The 20,303-nt window shown below is 38.8% G+C and overlaps 1 protein-coding gene across 2 annotated transcripts in view; it reads left to right on the top strand.

Annotated features, from left to right (window-relative positions):
• TENM1 (teneurin transmembrane protein 1) overlaps positions 1 to 20,303 on the top strand; it is a 779,729-nt gene that overhangs the window by 217,343 nt on the left and 542,083 nt on the right. For both annotated transcript variants that reach the window (XM_053201635.1, XM_027054328.2), the window contains exon 3: positions 10,033 to 10,313. In XM_053201635.1, coding sequence (XP_053057610.1) covers positions 10,097 to 10,313 — 217 coding nt within the window. In that variant the 5' untranslated portion in view covers positions 10,033 to 10,096. The remainder of the gene's footprint in view (positions 1 to 10,032; positions 10,314 to 20,303) is intronic.

Genomic DNA, 20,303 nt, shown 5'->3' with positions numbered 1-20,303 from the left:
GCATGCTGTTTCCTTTCATCTATTGAAGTATTTATCTATTGAAATACTTGACAAATCTTCAGAATCATATGTATGATTCTAGTCCCTCAGAACTTTGTCCAGACTCACGTGTGTGTGTGTGTGTGTGTGTGTGTGTGTGTGTGTGTGTGTGTTGTATGGGCAAGTTATGGAGTCTAGATTCCCTGAGCAGAATGGAGAATACTAAATGAGAGAAAATATCCTAAATAATTGGTCTAGAGTTCTGGAAGTTGATTTTTCTTTTAAAAACATTTTCCAGGGGCACCTCAGTGGCTCAGTAGTCAGGCGACTGGCTCTTGATTTTGGCTCAGGTCATAATCTCATGGTTCATGAGATTGAGTCCCATATGGGGCCTGATGTCAGACCCTGTGCTGATGGCATGGAGCCTGCTTGGGAGTCTCTCTCTCCCTTTCTCTGCCCCTCTCCTGCTGGATCTTTCTCTCTCTCTCTCTCTCTCTCTCCCTCAGAAAATAAATGACCTTAAAAAAAATAAAAACATTTTCCAGGTTACTGTTTCTTTGTGGAAGCTGGTGGTGACAGCACCAAGTTTTACATTCATAATTCTCTCCACTTGTCTCAAGTGATCTAGCATCAGTGTCCATAAAAATGTCCAAAAATAATGGGAAAAAACTAAAGATACAGGCAGCCAAAAAAAACACAAAACACAAAAAAAACAACAACCCAGCATCTACAGAGAGAGATGTGAGATTAATTAATCATCATTCTTTAGTTGTGGAATGAAGAGACTTCATTTTCCTCTTTCAAAATGGCCTAAAAGAGCCAGCCGAGGCACCATGAGGACATCCACTGCAGCTGTTCTCACAACTGAGTCAAATCCCTTTTGGAGGAGTATTTTTCCAGGAGGGACCTTTCATCCTTCCTTTGTAAGATTTTAAAAATGCTAATAGAACAGTTAGCTTAAACAAGCACATGCGAACCAATGCAGTGAACACAATTTCATTTCAACTCTTGAGTGTTATCTCTTTGATATAATAGGATATGCATGTAGCACAAAGCAGTCTACTTTGAAAGTCATCATTTCCTGGATAAGAAGCCCCATATACAGCACATAAAATTCTCAGCCTATCTCCTGAAAAATGATGATTTATTTCTCTCTTTATTTACTAAAATATTACGGTTGTGTCCATGAGACAGACACCGAAATAACCAGCCAATTCCACAACAAAATGAAACTACTGCTTTAAGCTTTATGTACCTATCTGGGCTTTCATCACACACAGCTTGATGGTTTCTTTTATATATTAGAATTTAGTCAAACTACGATTTGTTTTCTGAATAACTAAACGAAGTCAATCAAACAGCCACCCAGTAATTAGATACTAACAAATTGTTTTCGGAAAAACTCTTGGTTTTAGTAAGTTTGTCATATTTTTCTAAAACATCTGCTTTATATCCAGCCAGTGATGATGCTTTCCTTTTAGTATAAAGTTCACTCATCTAAAAAGGACCCAAAAAAGGACAAACAAGAGACTATGAAAGATAGTTTCAGCAAATATTATGGGTAAAGGGTTAATTTATTTGTTACACTGTACGAATATGGTTTAATTAACACACACATACACACACACACACACACACACACACACACATTCACATCCCCAGGAGATAAATGCACAAAAGCCTTAAGTAATTCACAACAGTGGAAATAAACCTAGCAGATGCATGCAGAAAAAAAATACTTGGCCTCGCTAATAATATAGGAAATGCAAGCCAAAAGAAGATACCTTTAATTTACTTATTTCGAAGAGACATTAAAAATAATAGTCAAGGTTGGCAAGGGTATAATGAGAGGAGACACATTGCCAATGGCAGTGTAAATCATTATAATCCCCCAAAGCCACAAATATGCTCAAACCTTTTGGCTTATTAATTCAACTTCTTGGAATTTACCCTAAGGAAATAATAAAAAATATTGAAGACGTTCGTGTTATCTTCAAATGACTCTAGTTAGAATACTTATAAATGGGGACAGAAAATGTAAATACCCAACAATAGGGGAATGGCTATGTAAGTTATGGTACATCCACTCTACACTGCTATTAAAAGTGATGGTTACAGAAAATCTGTAGAAAAATGCAAAAATATCTAGAGTGAAGGAAGCAACATGAACAAATGTATGTGTGTATTATGACTGGAGGGAAATGGGCCAGAATGACAGCACTCTTAGAAGCTGGTAGGATAATGGAGGCAGATTTTGCTTTTACAGCTTTTTTTTGTTCCTCACAACAGTTCACTGTTTAATCGTTTACTTAAAGAGGGACACCTGAGTGGCTCAGTTGGTTGAGCGACAGACTCTTGATTTCAGCTCAGGTCATGATCCCAGCGTCATGGGATCCAGCCACACGTAGGTCACTATGCTGAGTGTGGAGCCTGTGTAAGATTCTTTCTGTCTCTCTGTCTCTGTCTCTCTTTCTCTCCCCCCTCTGCTCCTTTTCCCCACTTGCATGCTCTCTCTCTAAACAAAACAAAGCAAAACACAAAAAAACAAAGAAAGGTAAGAGAAGAATCAGCCGAAAGTTCACTTTCCATTTAAGGGCTTCTTAAGTCCAGTGTTTTCTTTTTCTTTTTTTTTTAATTGAAGTATAGTTGACATACAGTATTATATTAGGTTCGGGTGTTCAATATAGTGATTTCACATTTAGATACATTATGCAGTGTTTGCTGCATTAAGTATAGTTACCATCTGTCACACAAAGTTATTACAATATTACTGACCATATTCTCCCATATTCTCTATGGTGTAATTTACATCCCATGACTTATTTATTTTATAACTGGAAGTTTGTGTCTCTTAATCCTCTTCACCTATTTCACCCATCCCCTCATCCCCTCCCTTCTGTCAACCACCAGTTTTTTCTCTGTATTTGTGAGTCTGTTTCTGTTTTGTTTTGCCTGTTCTTTTGCTTTGTTTTTTAGATTCCATATGTAAGTGAAATCATATGGTATTTGTCCGTTTTTGTCTGACTTATTTCACTTAGTATAATGTCCTCTAGGTCCATCTGTGTTGTTGCAAATGGCAAGATTTTATTCTTTTTTATGGCTGAGTAATATTTCTCTCTCTCTCTCTGTCCCTGTGTGTGTGGGGGTGTGTGTAAGACATCTTTATCCATTCATTTATCAATGAACACTTAGGTTACTTCCACATCTTAGCTATTGTAGATAATGCTGCAATAAACATAGAGGTGCATTTATCTTTTTGAATTCATGTTTTTATTTTCTTTGGGCAAATACCCAGAATCAGAATTGCTGGATCATATTGTATTTCTGTTTCTAATTTTTTGAGGAACCTCCATACTGTTTTCCATTATGGCTATACCAATCTACATGTCCCCCAGCAATGCACGTGTTCCCCTTTCTCCACATCCTTGCCACCATTTGTTACTAGTCCAGAGGTTTCTGAATGAGTCCATCTCCATTAATGTAAAAGGTCCTTACTGAAGAAAAATTATTATAATAATCCCAAGCAGTACTAGCCCCATTTGCTAGGTATTCTCCAGGTACTGGGTGGCTTCATTTTCTCTGTCTTGTGCTCTGAAGAAGGCCAGTTCTCTTTGAGCAATGTCCAGTGTACTCTTTAATTTTTTTCTAGAGTGGAGTACGTCTTTTTGGTGAAGGCTCCAACCTATAAAGAGTTGCTACGTGTAGGACAGGCCTATTTTCCATTTTGAGAGGGTGTATATATGATTAATAATAAGAAATGGAAAGAAAATAACACGATAGAGGAACAGGTAGGGAGTTTATTTCCAGTACATAAATATATACACTTACCAATGGATTCAAAAGTAATATTTTAGTATACTACCCCATAATTGATGGGAATGTATATGAAGGTTTGCGAAGAGGGAGAGGAAAGGAACAGAGGAGAGAGGAGGGGAGGGGGAGTGATAAATAATGTAAACTTGGCTTTGAAGAAACCCACCATTTTTGGTAGTTTTTTAAAAAGTTTTCATTTAAACTCCAGTTAGTTAACATACAGTGTAATATTAGTTTCAGGTGTTCAATATAGTGATTCAACAACTCCATACATCACCCAGTGCTCCATTACAAGTGTCATCCTTAATCCACATCACCTATATATCCCATCCCCCCACTCGCCTCCCCTCTGGTCATCATCAGTTTATTCTCTATAGTTAAGAATCTGTTTCTTGGTTTCTCTTTCTCTCTCTCTCTCTCTCTTTCTCTTTGTTTTCCTTTGCTCATTTGTTTCTTAAATTCCACGTACGAGTGAAATCATATGGTATTTGTCTTTCTCTGACTGATTTTGCTTCACATAAACCCACCATTTTTTTTGGCCAGTCTAAGCTTCCCTTCAATTTCATGTACAATCATGAGATTTTAGATCTAGAAGAGCTCTTTAAGATGATCTAATCTTATTACATTTAGAAAAAGTAGAAGCCCTAAGAGAGAGGAGGTGATCTGCCTTAGGCCACTCTGCTGGGTGTCTTCTGAATGACAATGTAGATTAGTGATTAAGAGTGTGGCCTTTGGAGCAGACTGTATGAATTGAAATCTCAGCTCTGCTATTTACTAGCTATGTGACCTTGGCCTAGTCACTTAACTGCTCTGTTCCTCGATTTTCTTTATGTATAAGATGTACCTACTTCATAGGATGCAATTAGAATTAAAGGAGTTAATGTGTGAAAAACACAACAGTGCCTGGTAGGCCTGCCACCTGAGGACTTCCACCTGTGTTAGCTGCGGCTGTTGTTATTCTTGCTTATTCTGCCATTTCAAGGCTAACGATTTTCACGTGCCAGGTTGTCTCTTCATAACCTTACGGTGGCTGAAGAAATAAACATATACCTCCATGGGTCTTTTCTGGTCACCGTGGAGTTTATCTTGTTAGCGAGTAGAAAGTGGAAAACACAAAGGTAAACCACAGGTAGTGACGTGTGAATTTATACTGTGTGATCTATGTGAATGTATCTTCTGCAGTAGAGCAGATAATTGACCTTTGTTTTTTACTGTTTCTTAATAGCTGCATGTGTTTTACTGACACAATTCCTTTTTGATTTTGATTTTTTCTTTTTTCTTTTTTTTTTAACGTTTATTTATTTATTTTTTTTTTGAGACAGAGAGAGACAGAGCATGAACAGGGGAGGGTCAGAGAGAGAGAGGGAGACACAGAATCTGAAACAGGCTCGGGGCTCTGAGCAGTCAGCACAGAGCCCAACGCGGGGCTTGAACTCACAGACTGCAAGATTATGACCTGAGCCTAAGTCGGCTGCTTAACCGACTGAGCCACCCAGGCGCCCGGGTTTTTTCTTTTTTCAATGTTTATTTTATTTTGGGGAAAGAGAGAGCACAAGTTGGGGAGGGACACAGAGAGGGGTTTACAGAGGATTTGAAGCAGGCTCTGCTCTGACAGCAGGGAGACTGATGGGGGCCTTGAACTCATGAACCAGGAGATCATGACCCAAGCTGAAGGCGGGCACTTAACTGACTGAGCTACCCAGGCACCCCCACAATTCCTTTTTTAAAAAAGTTTATCATTATCAAAATAATAGAGAAATAAGAAAAACTGCTTTGCTGCGAATAGCATTATGTATACTTTTGGTTTTTCTGTGAGTTGACACTGTCTTCATCATGTCTAAATAAATAACACATGCTCGTCAGTGGACCTCCAGGATGCCATGTTGGGCACTGAATGAAAAAGTCAATTAAGCAAATATGAACGTGTCTTTTACCTTGGAGTATTGGAAACAGCATCTTTTGAGAATTATTGTGCTTTCAAACTTTGTTAGGTTTAATGTTTTAAACTTCTGTTACTGTCTTACTTAATATTTTCCTACTTTTTTTTTGTTTTCAAAAAGTAAACCGTTTGTGAGTGAAGTCAAGCTCTGCCTCACAGGATTTTGGTAAATGTCACGGTTACATACTCTCACGGCCCTAGGCACACAGAGTTGTGCGTCTCCATATCAGGTGCCTAAAGAGAGCTGAATGTATCTTCTGCTACCTGGTCCACACACCCAAATGTTAAGATAAGAAGTTGTGGGGGCACCTGTATCTCAGTCGGTTAAGTATGTGACTCTTGATTTCAGCTCAGGTCAAGATCTTACAGTTCGAGGTATCCAGCCTCTGAGTTTGGCTCCTTGCTTACAGTATGGAGCCTGCTTGGGATTCTTGCTCTCCCTTTCTCTGCCCCTCCCCCACTCGTGCACACGTGCGTTCTCTCTGTCTCTCTGTCTCAAAATAAACAAATGAACATTAAAAACAGACAAGAAGTTGTGATTGGGGGTCAGGGAGCAGAGAAGGATTACTTTCTCTTGGTTTATACCAATTTGTGGTTTAAAGGAAGATTGCTTCCGAGGACCCTCAATAACCTTGAATCGATGTGACATTCCTAGCTGATTCATAGCTGTGATTAGAACTTCAAGAATGGTTCAAAATAGCTATAGGAATATTTCTCTCTTTCTCTCTCACTCATTCACTCACTCAAGAGTTCACATGTTGCAAAATAAACAACATACTGAGGGAAAAGAGAATGTCTGGATTCCCATGCATAAAAATAAGGGTGATTTTAACATCATAAATAATAGTTGCCAGAACACAACATTAGGCATTAGAAGTGAGATGTTTTTCATTTTCAAATTTAACTTGTTAGGTTTGAATGGTGTTAAGATAAGTGTAAATTCATAACCAGCTGAGACTTAGGCAGGAGTGCTATTTTGACCATACCTCTGCTATGTTAATCCCAATCAGAATAAACCAAACTTGACTGAGAAAGCAAGTGGGAGATGGGAGAGAAAATAAAATGTATATCTGTATATTATAATGGAAAGCATCTTATTAAGTTATTTTTAATTATAAGCGTCTTGATGGATGTTTTTGCATTATCAATGTCTTTATGTGGAAAATAGCTCTCCACCCCTATTGGGTAAACTTTCATCCTTTAATGAACGCAAAACTATATGTGTTGGCTGAAATGAAATTAGATTAATTTTATTGATGGCTCCTTTTTTGGGTGGAAGTCCCATTCTCTGCTGCAAAGGTGCATTTCTGGAAGTCTACTGTTGATATGTTTCTCACTTTGCACTGTTTGTAGCAAAGTCAGGGTCTAAAATCCAGCCGGGTTTATGAAGCACGTTTTATGGGAACCTAAGAAGAAAGAGATTCAAATTGGCCTTATCACATAGATGCTCGGTAGAATTTTGGTGGTTGTGGTGAGGGTGTTGGCGATGAACAAATAAGCTAAATCAAGTACAGTCTTTCCCAATATCTTTATCTTTGGTGCTCAAACACTACTTTGTCTTTCTTTAGGAGTCCTTTAATCTGCTCTGTAGTAGAGCTGTTTATCACTTGCATTAGACTGTGAATTCCTTGGGGGCACAGACTATGGCCTATTCATTTCCACATTCTCTCTAGCCCTTCTTGTGAATTCTGGGCAATGATGTATTCAATTCATTCAACAAGTATTGATCAAGAGTCTACTATATGCCAGACATCGTGCTTATTTGGGGGATGTAGCAGTGAATAAAACAGATAAAAATACTTCATGGGGCTTATATTTTAGTAGAGAGACACAGATGACAGACAGTAAGCAAATAAGCAATATATATATATATATATATATATATATATATATATATATGTATATATATGTCACTTGGTGATAAGTGCTATGAAACACAGGAAGGAGGATGAGAAGAGACATTTGTGTGTTTTTTTGGTGGTTTACTATGGGAGGCTGCAAAGGCCCTGAGGTGGAAACATGCCTGTTATTTTCAGACACTTCAAGAAGGCTGGTGCATCTAGAGTGCATGAGGTGGGTGGAAATATCAGGGGATGAGTTTAGAGAGGTTAGGGTAGGGAGAAGTGAACCTTGTACGGGCCTTGTTGGTCATTGTAAGGACTTTGGCTTTTATTTTGAAGGATAGAAGATGCTATTGCTGCTTCTGAGCAAAGGAGAGACATTGACATGACTTAGATTTTAAAATCTTCATTCTGGCTATAGTGTAGGGAATGTGCTATAAAGAGAGCAATGTTAAAAGCAGCACATCAATTAGGCTATTGCAGTGGTCCAGGTGGGGGATGATGGCTGGAACCAATGTGGTGGTAGTGGGGAAGTGGAGAGATGTCATTGGATTCTGGGTATATTTCAAAGGTAGCACCAGAAGAATTTACTGGTGAATTGCACGTGGGATGTGAATGACAGGGATCGAGGTCTGTGGCCTGAGCCAACAGAGGAATGGAATCCACCATTTACCAAGATGGGAAAGACCGTGAGAGGAGCAAGGTTGGGAAGTGGTGGGAATCACGAGCTCAGATTTGAACATACTAAGTTCAAGATGCCTTTTAGATATCCAGGTAGAGATATTGGGTGGCCAGCTGGATATTCAAGTCTGTGGCTCAGGGGAGAGATTGTGCTGGAGCTCTAAGTTGGGGAGTGTATAGGCAGTATGTCTCATGAGATGGCATGAGATTAGACTATTGTTGATTATCAATAGATATTTACTTACAATACTTGATTTGCTTTCTCTCCAAGTATCTTCATTTCTGATATTAATTCAGACCAAAATAGCCATCTCTATAGACCATTTATGGAATTTGTAGGTTAGGAGTTAAATAGTTTCTACTTTGTGTGTGCCTAGAGTAGTGCTAAGTGGTATAGGGGATGCAGGGAAGCATAAGACTCCAATTCTGCCTTCAAGATCCTTAACGTTTGATTAGGGAAATAGCACTTTGATTCATGAAACTTTGTTCATACTACAAAACATTAGGTACCGTTGAATGCGTAATAGTCAATCCATACATTTTATTGAGCAATTTCTGTATTCTGTGCGTTTGCTATACATATAACAGGAATTGCAAAAAGCGAGATACCGCACATGATTTAGGAACCACTATCTAGATGTTTGTAGATTTCCTTGAAAATGCATATGGTGAAGAGCTTAAGAAAAATAAAGGAGTCCATTTTACTGCAAGTGAAATCATAAAGTTATTTCTGTTTGAAGTAGGTTTTTTAACATTGCACACACACAAAAAAACCCTACCAAGTTGCAAAGTTGCAGCGTTTGATGAAAATAATGATAAAATAATGTAAGAGATGAAGATGAGTACATTTTTACAGGGCTTTAAAATTTTCAGAGGACTTTGACATCTCAGATGGCATTTGATGTTCTCAAACCTCTCTGCGCTAAGTAAGACAGATAATGCCTCTACTTGCCCTAAGAGCCTTAGTGACTTGTAGCTCAGCATTCTGTGGGGGAAGGGGGGTTCTTTCAGTGATTTATCATGAAGTTTTAAAATTTCTATTTCTAAACCCGATTTAGAGCTTGCTGTTCCTATACCAGTATACTCACCAGAAGTGTTGTTTACATCCTCTCGGTACTATGAAGAACAAAAATTTACCGCCACCTAACTCATTAAAAATTCTCTGCAAGCCTGAGGCTCAAAAGCCACAATATGGACACAAAGAGCTCAGTCCCCCTCAAGGACACTTAATTTCATGAGCCTCTCTCACTCAGAATTCTTCCCTTCTTCAAAACCCCTTTCTTAAAAGCAGTTTTAAACCAGAGGTGAGATTGCGGGTTTTTTTTTTTTTTTTTGTCTTTTTTTTTTTTCCTGAATGTAGTTCCCTTACCAGTTTTCATTTCAAATGTGGGATATGCTGGGTTAGTATTTGTACTCCTAGCCACTTTCGGATCTCAGAATATTTTTTAATCTAACCACTGAATTAACATTTAAAACAGGCACACACCTTAGAAGACATTGTCCTTTATCTGCATTCCAATACAAATATTTTTGAAGGCTGTCTCTCTTCCACCTCGAGTATTTTCTGATACCGCAACCTCCGGTTTAATCCTAAGTGCTTGCCAATGTGCGCATGTAACACAGAGTGTTATTATTGCCTCAGGCTAGCTTCTTGTCATCTAGTTTGTCTTTTGCTTCACTCCTTTGATAGTATTATCAGAACCAATTGTGAATCTGCCAGATGCATTTCCTCTCCAAAGGACAAATCTAAGAAGGCTTGTGTTTTTCCTTCTTTTTCAGGACTGCTTACTTGAAAGAAGTTGTTCTTCCTTCTTTTCATGAAATTGAGTTTGCTTAATCAGACATGGAGCAAACGGACTGCAAACCCTACCAGCCTCTCTCAAAAGTCAAGCACGAAATGGATCTAGCTTATACCAGTTCTTCTGATGAAAGTGAAGATGGAAGGAAACCAAGGCAGTCCTACAACTCCAGGGAAACTCTGCATGAGTATAACCAAGAGCTGAGGATGAATTACAATAGCCAGAGTAGGAAGAGGAAGGAAGTAGAGAAATCTACTCAAGGTATGTTTTTATTGGATTTTTAGAACTAATATTTCTCACTAGGGAATGCTTGTGTGTGTAAACTTATGTTTTCAAAAACAAATTTGCTGATGTTAACTGGTTAATAATGCGCACTGCTTACATATGCTTAGTGAATTTGTTCATATGCCAATCTGGCTGAGGTTGTAGGTTACATGTGCTTTTTACGGATTATGCATGAATTTAGATGCAACAATCCTCTTATCAGGGCATTCAAAATTTGTCTAATCCTACAAATAGCCATTTACAGACTGAAGGATAAATAATTTATAGTAAGATGAAAAGTAAACAACTAAGTACTTTTCAAGCCATTGCTTCTTTTTTTTTTTTAAACATTTATTCATTTTGGGAGACGGAGGGAGACAGAGTGCGAGCAGGGGAGGAGCAGAGAGAGAGGGAGACACCTAATCTGAGCTGTCAGCACAGAGCCCCACGCAGAGCTCAATGCAGAGCTCAACGCAGGGCTTGAACTCACAAACTGTGACATCATGACCTGAGCTGAAGTTGTTATCTTAACCGACTGAGCCACCCAGTCTCCCCATAAATATTTGGCTTCTAAAAGAGCTTTATCGGAGACCACCAAACAAAGGTCCGGAAAATTTGTCGTCAGAATGCAAAACTTTGTGCAACATAGTCCTAAGGGAAAGTAAGAACTTCCCTTCTGACCATTGCCATAATGTGGAACAGATCCTTTGGACAGCCTTGGTTTCTTAATTACGGATTGACAAGACTGGTTTTTCAAAAATGTTTATATTAGAGAGAGAGAGAGAGAGAGAGAGAGAGAGAGCAAGCAAGGAGAGGAGCAGAGAGAGAGAGTGGGTCAGAGGATCCAGGCAAGCTCTGTGCTGACAGCTTCTGTGCTGACTGCAGTGAGCCTGATGTGGGGCTCAAACTCACGTTCCGGGAGATCATGACCTGAACTGAAGTCAGATGCTCAAGTGACTGAGCCACCCAGGCGCCCCAACAAGACACTTTTTAATAAATAGAAAACAGATAGATAGAAATAGTTTCCTTATTTCTTTTAAATTGACAGCGAAACAATATTAGATACTCTTTTAACTACACAGAAGAAAAGACACTGATGTTAGCACAGGTTAGTATTTTCTTAAAAGAATACATCAATGTTGAAATGAAAAAAATAGGTTTGATTATCTAGATCCGTGGCTCTAAACCGAGGGACCCTGAAGCAACAACAGCATCACCTCCCACAGGACTTGTTAGCAATGCAAATTCTCACATTCCACCCTAGATTTAGGATTCAGAAACCCTGAGTGTGGGACCCAGCAATCTGTGGTTTAAGAAGCCCTCCTGGGGATTCTGATGCACACTCAAGTTTGAGGACCACTGCTTCATCCCTTTGAAATCTTTTACTCAGAGAGCCTCACAGATCACATCTAGTTGGGTGTCTTCCAAATATTTATCTTCAGCTCTATCATTTTTCCCAAACTCAAGCCCTACATTTTCAGTTACCTGCTTAACATTTTCAAATGAATGGACACTCCCACTGGCAGCTCTAAATCAATGTATCTAAAGCGACTGACACAGCCATCTTAGCATTCTCAATCCCGCTCCTTTTCTTTCCACCACAGCATTTGTTAGGATGCTTCCATTCTCTCCAGCTATCCACATACACTTTCCATACCTAATCCTACCTAATCTGTTGCCTCTTCCAGCAGATTTAACTTCTACGTGTCTCAAATCCATCTTCCTCTTTCTATTATCATTATCACTGCTCTCATTTTGTCTTATCTAGACTGTTTTTTTGTTGCCTAAATGATCTCCTTGGATCCCACCTCATCCCCGTTCAGTCCTTTTGCCTTGTTGTTATCTTTCCCTTGCAATGCCCTTCTCTGCTACCTCCCGTAACTTAATTACTCAACTATCTTCAAGGCCGAGCCTTCCAGCGTCTTTGCCACAGAGCCTTGTTTGCACTGTCATCCCCTTTGTACCGATTGCTGACTTTTATTACTTTTGTATGTACATTCCTAGACTGTATAGTCAGTGAAGATGAGGATCATGAGTTTTTTACTGGTCTCTATTTTTCTATGGTGCTTTGCATATATCATGTGCTCTGTAATTTTTTATTTAAGGAATAAGTTGCCATCAACCAAAACGTAAGTAACTTATCATGCGTTGAAAACTGCTTTTTAAATATTGACATTGGCACAGGTTCCTTATTTTTTTTAAGAGAGTAGGTCATTGATGAGATGACAAAAAAAAATTTTTGGTTCTCTAGATCAGTGGTTGTCAAAGCATGGAGCCTAGACGAGCAGCAGCGGTATCACCATGAACATGTAAGATTCTAATACTAATTAGAATACAGTAATTTTCATTTCTACTGACATCTTACATTACAGAAATTTTAAACTGAGCCAAAGATTTTATATATTCATACTAGCATTTAAACATGCCTTAAATGTTTATGGTATTAACGATATTACACATTTTTTAGCTGTTACCATAACTGGTAAAAGTTTTGTATCTGTCTTTTCAAATAATTCATTTTAATCTTTCCTATTTGGTCTGCGAATGACGACTGTAAATTTGTTATAAAACAATTTTACTTTGCTGCCTAACGTTTTTTGGGTCTTTCATGCTTTAAGAAACGTGTAGTTCCCATTAAATTTTTTTTCTTTAAGGCTGTGTTTATAGAATATGAACTTAAAATTGTGAGTTGTGGGCTGTGGGATTGAAGTGTGGAGCGCTTGACTAACATGTTGTGAGTTGAAATAAGAATGCACTTCTAGTGACAGTTTGTTCTAAAAATATGAGCAGTTTTGTACTGAGTCAGTATAAAGAGCCTAGCCAGCCTCAGATTTTGTCTCTGTGCTTTGTGACCAAAATGAATTTGGGGAATATGGAAATTGGTCTTATATGATGCCATCCTAACTTTTTTCAATAACCTGTACCCAATAAGCTTTTACTTAGCACTTGCTACGTGTCAGGCCTTGAGGCAGTGCTAGGGATGGAGTCAACCACCATGGTTTCTGCCTGTAGAAAATGCATAATGTGGTAGAGAAGGGAGATAAAACGGATCATTGCAATTAAATGCAATAAGTACTTTTATAGATAAAGTGGTATGGAAATACACAGGGTATCAGGGTCCATAGAAAGGTGATATTTGATCTAGGTCTTAAAATTTGAACAAATTCTGACTTGGAAAAGGGCATTCCAAGAGGGTAGATTAGAGGTGCAAAAGCATAAAGCCGTGAAAAGGCCTGGGATGGTGAAAACTTCAGTGTGGCTAAGAGTAAGGTACATTGGAGCCAGATCACAAAAAGTATTGCATGCCCAATTTTGGAGTTCCTTTTTTTTCCCCTCATGCATAAAAAACCACAGCTTTTAAGTGATGGAGCATTTCATGAGGAATATAATTTCTAGGATGGGAAGTGTAGAGGAGAATTGTAGATGTGTAAGCAGCAGTGTAGGAGATTGATTGCAGTTGGGAAAAATTGGATGCAGGCAGACAATCTATAAAGCTACTGAATGGCAGGCTAAGAATGGCAATGAAGGTATAAACTTTGGCTGTATCGGAAGAGGTAAAGAAACAGAGTCCAGAGATATCAGTGTGGAGGAATTGATAGGAGTTGGTAAGTGATTACTTGCTGAGGTGGAAAGAGATAAGAGTCAAGGATGCCTGGATTTCTAGTTTGGGAAACTGGGAGGATGATGATCCATTTACCAAGAGAAGGAAAACAGGAGGAGAGGTGGGTTTGGAAGGGAAGAGAATGAGTTTCTTTTGAGACATGTTAAGTTTAAGATGCTTGGGTGGCATCCAGGTGGATTTTGCTATCAGGCAGTTGGAACTGCATGTCTAGAGTTCAGGAAAGATCTGGACTGTTGATATACGTATATTTGCATCCATTGGTATCTTACAGTAGGAGATGCCTGGGGATGGATGATATTACCCAGGGAGAACATGTAGAGTGAGACTAGAGAAAGGCCAAGGACGAAAACAGGAATCTATCATCTGTGAACTTACATAAACACATTGCAACCTATTTACATTTTTAGCTAGCACTGTCCTTTGGTGTGCTGACTTCTATAAACTCAAGTATAAAGCTCCAGGAGGTGAAGGTCTGGAAACTTGGGATCTTATCTGCCACTGACCCACTATGGAGACACCTGGGAGGGAAGAAAATACATACCTCTTTGGGGGAGAAATGAACTACTCCACATTAGGCAAAACTGTGGACCCAGTTGTTATCTTTTTTGTGAGTTCTGGTATCTACTTTGTTGTCTTATTCCATGTATTGCATCGGTAGATGAGTAAAAGAAAATGTTAATTTGCATGAATTTATGTGACTGGTAGTAGCATTTTGCGTTAACCTAGCTGAGTCGAGCCTGACTCATTATTTTTAAGGAATAAAATTCTCAAAAAAGTGTTGAGTTTTGTAAAAATGTTTATTTTTGAGAGAGAGAGAGAGAGCGAGCGAGCGAGCGGGGTAGGGGCAGAGAGGGAGGGAGACAGAGGATCCAAAGTGGGCTCGGTGCTGAGAGCAGAGAGTCCAATGCAGGGCTCGAACCCACAAGCCTTGAGATCATGACCCAAGCCAAATTCAGATGCTTACCTGACTGAGCCACCCAGGTGCCCTCGAAAAGTGTTGAGTTTTAAATCAAGAAGGAAGAAAGCAAATACAATTGGGCACCTGCTACTGTGGCACACACTCTCCTAGATGCTTTTCAGGTTTACTAGCTGTGTAGTGTTAAGCAAGTTACTTCAGCTCTCTGAACCTGTTTCTTATCTGCAAAATTGAATTCATCATCATCATCATCATCATCATCAACACCACAATAATCACAGTGATTAAAATAAAAGTAATAATAATAATAGTAATAATAATAATAATGATAAACCTTTAATAGTTCCTACTCTGTTCCAGGACTCTTTAGGTGCTTTACATTTGCTCCTCATTTGAGGTATGAAATGTTATTTCCACTTTACAGAGAAGGTAACTGAGGCTTAGAGAAAAAATAACTGGTCAGTTTCTGCAGCTAAGAAGTGGTGAGAGTTGGGACTGGAAAACATGTCTTTGGCTCTGAAGTTCCCATCACTCACTATGTTACATTCTCCCACACCTACCTCATGAGGTGTGGTGATACGGATTAACTGGGATCATAAGTGTGAAAATGTTTAGGAGCTCAATAAATGTTAATTTCCCTTCATTTCCTTCCCCAGCCACCTTGCCAGCCTCTTTTTGTTTCGGTGACCAAGGGTTTACAAGAGGTTTAAAAAGCCTCTCCATTCTGATTATCTTTAGAAAAGGACATATGATGTGCTATATAATTTGTAATGAAACATTCCTGAGTCTGTTTGTTGTTTCACTTTTTAAGGAAGTTATTGTGCCACCCAATTCGGGGCTTGTTTGGGGGAAATATTACTATTCCCCAAGGAAATACTTGAGTCCATCTGAAAGTATCTTCATATTCTTATTTTTATTTGCCAAGAAAGCAGCATCCTCTCCCCCAGGTACATACAGAGAATGGGATTCTAAAACTGATTTTCGTATCTTCCAAAAGCTTTCAAATTAAGGGGTGGACACTAATCTAATATTATTCACAATTCTTTACTAATGGGATGAATAAGCCTTAGGCAAACTTATTTTATATGATTTTTGCCAAGTCTAATAGCAGGAGTAGATTTCCTGGAGGCATAGAGGCTAACAGTTTCTCCTAAGTAGCCTCCCTTCCAAGGGAGGCATCAATTAACTAAAAAGTTAGTATAAGAGTAATGAAAATATAAATATATGAGTGTATAAACATAGGATAATAATTTTAGTTATGAGAATTTCCCTGTAATTTTTATAATAGATAAGATTAGTTTTGAATATAGCCATTTTACTGCTAAGTAATTCTGAATATGAAGTCACCCATGCACGAAACGGAGGTATGGTGAGGACCTATTACAAATCCTAGAAGATCACAGACTCTTGAGATACTACAGCTAGCACAAATATTTTATTTCTCCCTCCTTAACCTGCTCTTTTGTGGCTTCTCTTTCTCCTAATATGGTTTTTTTGTTTGGTTGGTTGGTTGTTTTCTTCTTTCTGTATTACAACATAAGCTTAAATCTCACATTATCGCCATCTGGTGGAAAAATTTTGAAACTGCTGATTTGTATTTACTGAGATTACAGGGAAGGAAAGCTTATGTCATCCATGCATCCATCCATCCACCCATCCTTCTGTCTGTCCATCAATCTGCTTTTTTCATTTACTCATTTATACATCAAACATTCATTCAGTGTCAGCTATGTTCCAGGTACTTTGTTAGATGGATGAAGTTCATCTTGAAGTAAATAGACACAAGTGACTCTTATTTGCCCCCCCCCCCCCCCCAGCTAATATGCCACTTCGTCCCACAGAAGCTGTGCAAGCACCATCGCCCCCTGTGGATTCAAGGAGTAGTTAGAAGCCCATATTTGAGAAGTGATTTCTCAATTCTTACTTCAAACACTTAGCGGTAATATAGACTATTGTTTGCTTAATATCTAAAAATTTGGGATAACAGTTCCTATGAAAATCTCAAAAGAACTTTTAATCTCAGGATCTGTATTTACTTGGTAAAGATCACAGATGGCAGATATAATGCAGCAAGGCCTATAAAATGAAAATTTTAACAGCATTTGATCACCTGTAATGAATTTAGTGCTGTGAGCATGTTGTGCTTCTCGTGGTCACAAGTTGCTATATATAATGGGTGCCCAGAAAGAGCTTAGACTATAAGAGAAAACTAAGTTGTTTTGCAGTAACTCCAATTGGTTAATATCTTTTAGTCAGTACCCTTGGTTCATGAAAAGTTATTCAATAAACATTCATTTCTATAGTATCTAAAACTGGTAGGATGTCCATGATATCCTCTAACCATACTCCCTGTAACCTGACCCATGGCGGACATCCCTGATCAAGTCATGGCGTTCTTTCTTGTTGAACCCAACTGCAACCTCACACTCCCATTAACAGAACATTCCATGCAAGCATTGTCCATCAGTCGTTAACTGCAATTGAGATGAGCCTATTTGAGATGAAACATTGAGATGAAACTTACTTCCTATCTGTGGCCTGCTTATCTGTGCCAAGTTTTGTGTTAAACTCTAAAGATAATATAGATGAATAAGAAGCAGGTTTTGCCCTCAATGAATTCATAGTACATTGGGAACACAAATACAATGTGATTGATGTTATAATAGTGATATATGTAAAGTACTATGGGAGTCTAGAAGCTAGAACCACATACTTAGCTTGGGGAATGGTGACAATGTTCATAAGAGAAAAATCTAACATTTATTAAGTACCAGGCACTGAGTAAGGAACTTTAGATGGATTACGTTTCTCAGTCATTCTAATAATGCTATGAGGTTGGGATCATTATTATCCCTGTTTGCAGATGAGTAAAGCAAGGCACAGAGGTGCTAAGTAACTTGCCTAATATTGCAGAGGTAGTAAGTAATAGGAATGGGTTTGGAACCCTGACAGTCTAATGTTAGAGCCCACTGTCGTAATTACTATCAGAGATAGACAGCTCAGAATTCAGATCTGGAGTTTGAGGAAATGATGTCACTCTGTGTGTGTGTGTGGTGGGGTGGGGGGGGGGGGGTTGGTGTGTTTGGAGTCATATATAAATAGATGGTTCCTGAAGCAGTGGGAGTAGAAGAGAAGCCAGTGAGAATACGTACAATTAGAAATAAAGAGAGCCAGATATGATACCCTGAGAGACAATTGTGTTTAAAACAGTGGGCAGAGACAAAAAAAAGATGGTCTTGAGATGTCAGAGAAGAATCAGAAGGAAGGGATATCAAACAAGCCAAGGGAGGGGACTTTCCAGCAGAAGACGTGACAAATATTGTCAAACACTTCAAAATCAACAAGTAGAATGAAAATTGACAAAAGGCAGTAAAACAGGCAGTTTAGAAGGTCATTGCTGACTTTAGACCAGAGATTTTCCACCTTGACTGGCATAAAAATTACCTGGGGAGTTTTACAAATCCCAGTGCTAAGATTGTTCCTTAGACCAATTAAACCAGAATTTCCACAGATGAGACCCAGACATTTACAAAAATTTCTCGGGAGCTTCCAATGTGCATCCAAGCCAGGGATTTACTTCCTTAGAGTAAACAATTTCAGTAATTTGGAGAAAGATCCCAAATCATAAGGATTTGAGGAGTGAATGCAATTGAATGTAGTAATTGGAATAAGGCTCTGTTGGAGAATGTTTTAGGATCTCAGGTGGAGGGAAAGGTTTTGAAAGGGTTCAGTGCCTCCTCTGAGACAGGAAGTAAGTTCTGAAATGGAGTGGCAAGAGTTGAAGTTCATGTCTTAATGATCTCAATTTTCTTGGATGGAGACAAGGTTATCTGCTAAAAGTGTGGATCGAGTCAGGAGTTTCAGATGAGTAATGAGAGGTTTTTGACGGATATGGAGTCATACATATATATCTGGAACTCAGGGAAGGTAGGGGTGAGAGTAGAAACGTGAGGATATTAACGACGATAAATATTACTGACCACTGTGTGTCAAGTACTGCTGAGTGGGCCCATATATAGTTTTTATTCAGTCCTTATCATAACTCTTTGATGTAGAGATAATCATCATGACCCTTAATTTATAGTTACACAGCTTGAGTTAAATAGATCGAAGACACAAATCCATGATTTTCAGACTAAAGCCTATGTTCTTTCCCCTGCACTGTTAGCTGTGGCTCTAGTCGATGATGCCCACCCTGTGCTATGAATATTCATTCTTGTTGAGAAAAATGGTTTCCAAACAGTACTGAGTGCCAAACTAAAGTTGGAAATTCTATATTTTGGGGGTGCTGCTCTGTGACAGATTTAAGGGAGATAGGACATATACTTGATGCATTAAAATTTCTTCTTCTAATGAAAAGGGAATGCCAGACTATCCTCTATATTGTTACCAGTGATCTTTCTTTAAAAAAATTTTTTTTAACGTTTATATATTTTTGAGACAGAGACAGAGCATGAATGGGGGAGGGTCAGAGAGAGAGGGAGACACAGAATCCGAAGCAGGCTCCAGGCTCTGAGCTCTCAGCACAGAGCCGATGTGGGGCTCGAACTCACAGACCATGAGATCATGACCTGAGTGGAAGTCGGACGCTTAACCGATGGAGCCACCCAGGCGCCCCACCAGTGATCTTTCTAAAACACAAATCAGATCATACCATTCTTCTGAATATCCTTTAGTGTCTCCCAGTGCTCAGAGTAATGGATTTTCACAGCAAGGGGTACAGGAGGAGACACTACTAAATGCTTTAAGAATCTGATCAAAGCTCTGAATCTTCTGTTCAGAAAAAAATGCACATATATACAATATCTGCCATACATTTCAAGGGGCTCAGAAAGCCCTTGAAGTCCTTCTGCATCCATACATCACTGGTGAAGATTCTCTGCTAAGGGAATTTCATCTCCACTTAGTTAATGCAACTTAAATCTTCCAAGATTTAGCACTAAAAGAAGCTACAAGGAGAAGCTGTTGGGGGTGCGAGCCAGCCAAGTAGTAAACTCAGCCCCTGAATTTCACCTTCCCTTGGCATCATGTCACCTTGATTTACTACTGTCATCATTAACTAGGAAGGTTTCTACCCAGTGCTAAATCCACAGATGGTCTGGCTTTTCTTTCTAACAGGGGAGGCAATCTTTCCTTATATTGATATTTATACAACACACCCCTGCACACAAATGATACTTTTAAATTATGCTGATGTGCACAAAAATATATATATTGTACAGGTAAGTTAGAAACACGATTTTGGAGAAGGGAGCCTCATAGGTAGAAAAACGGAGGAAGCATGTTTACAGTGCTGAGTGTAGAGGTTGCACCTGCTAGGACCCTTCTGAACGTCATCATTTCTGTAAAACTCTCCTTTTCCTCTGTATCAGTTAGCTCCGAGTGTAGGTAGCCATAGTTAATTACAATTTGCTACTTCCTAAGTACCAGTTCATTATCAAATGGTAGT

This window comes from Acinonyx jubatus, chromosome X, assembly GCF_027475565.1.
Source record: "Acinonyx jubatus isolate Ajub_Pintada_27869175 chromosome X, VMU_Ajub_asm_v1.0, whole genome shotgun sequence".
Lineage (NCBI taxonomy): Eukaryota > Metazoa > Chordata > Mammalia > Carnivora > Felidae > Acinonyx > Acinonyx jubatus.
The sequence above is the reverse complement of the archived record's forward strand: the minus strand, read 5'-3'. Positions and strand labels throughout refer to the sequence as shown.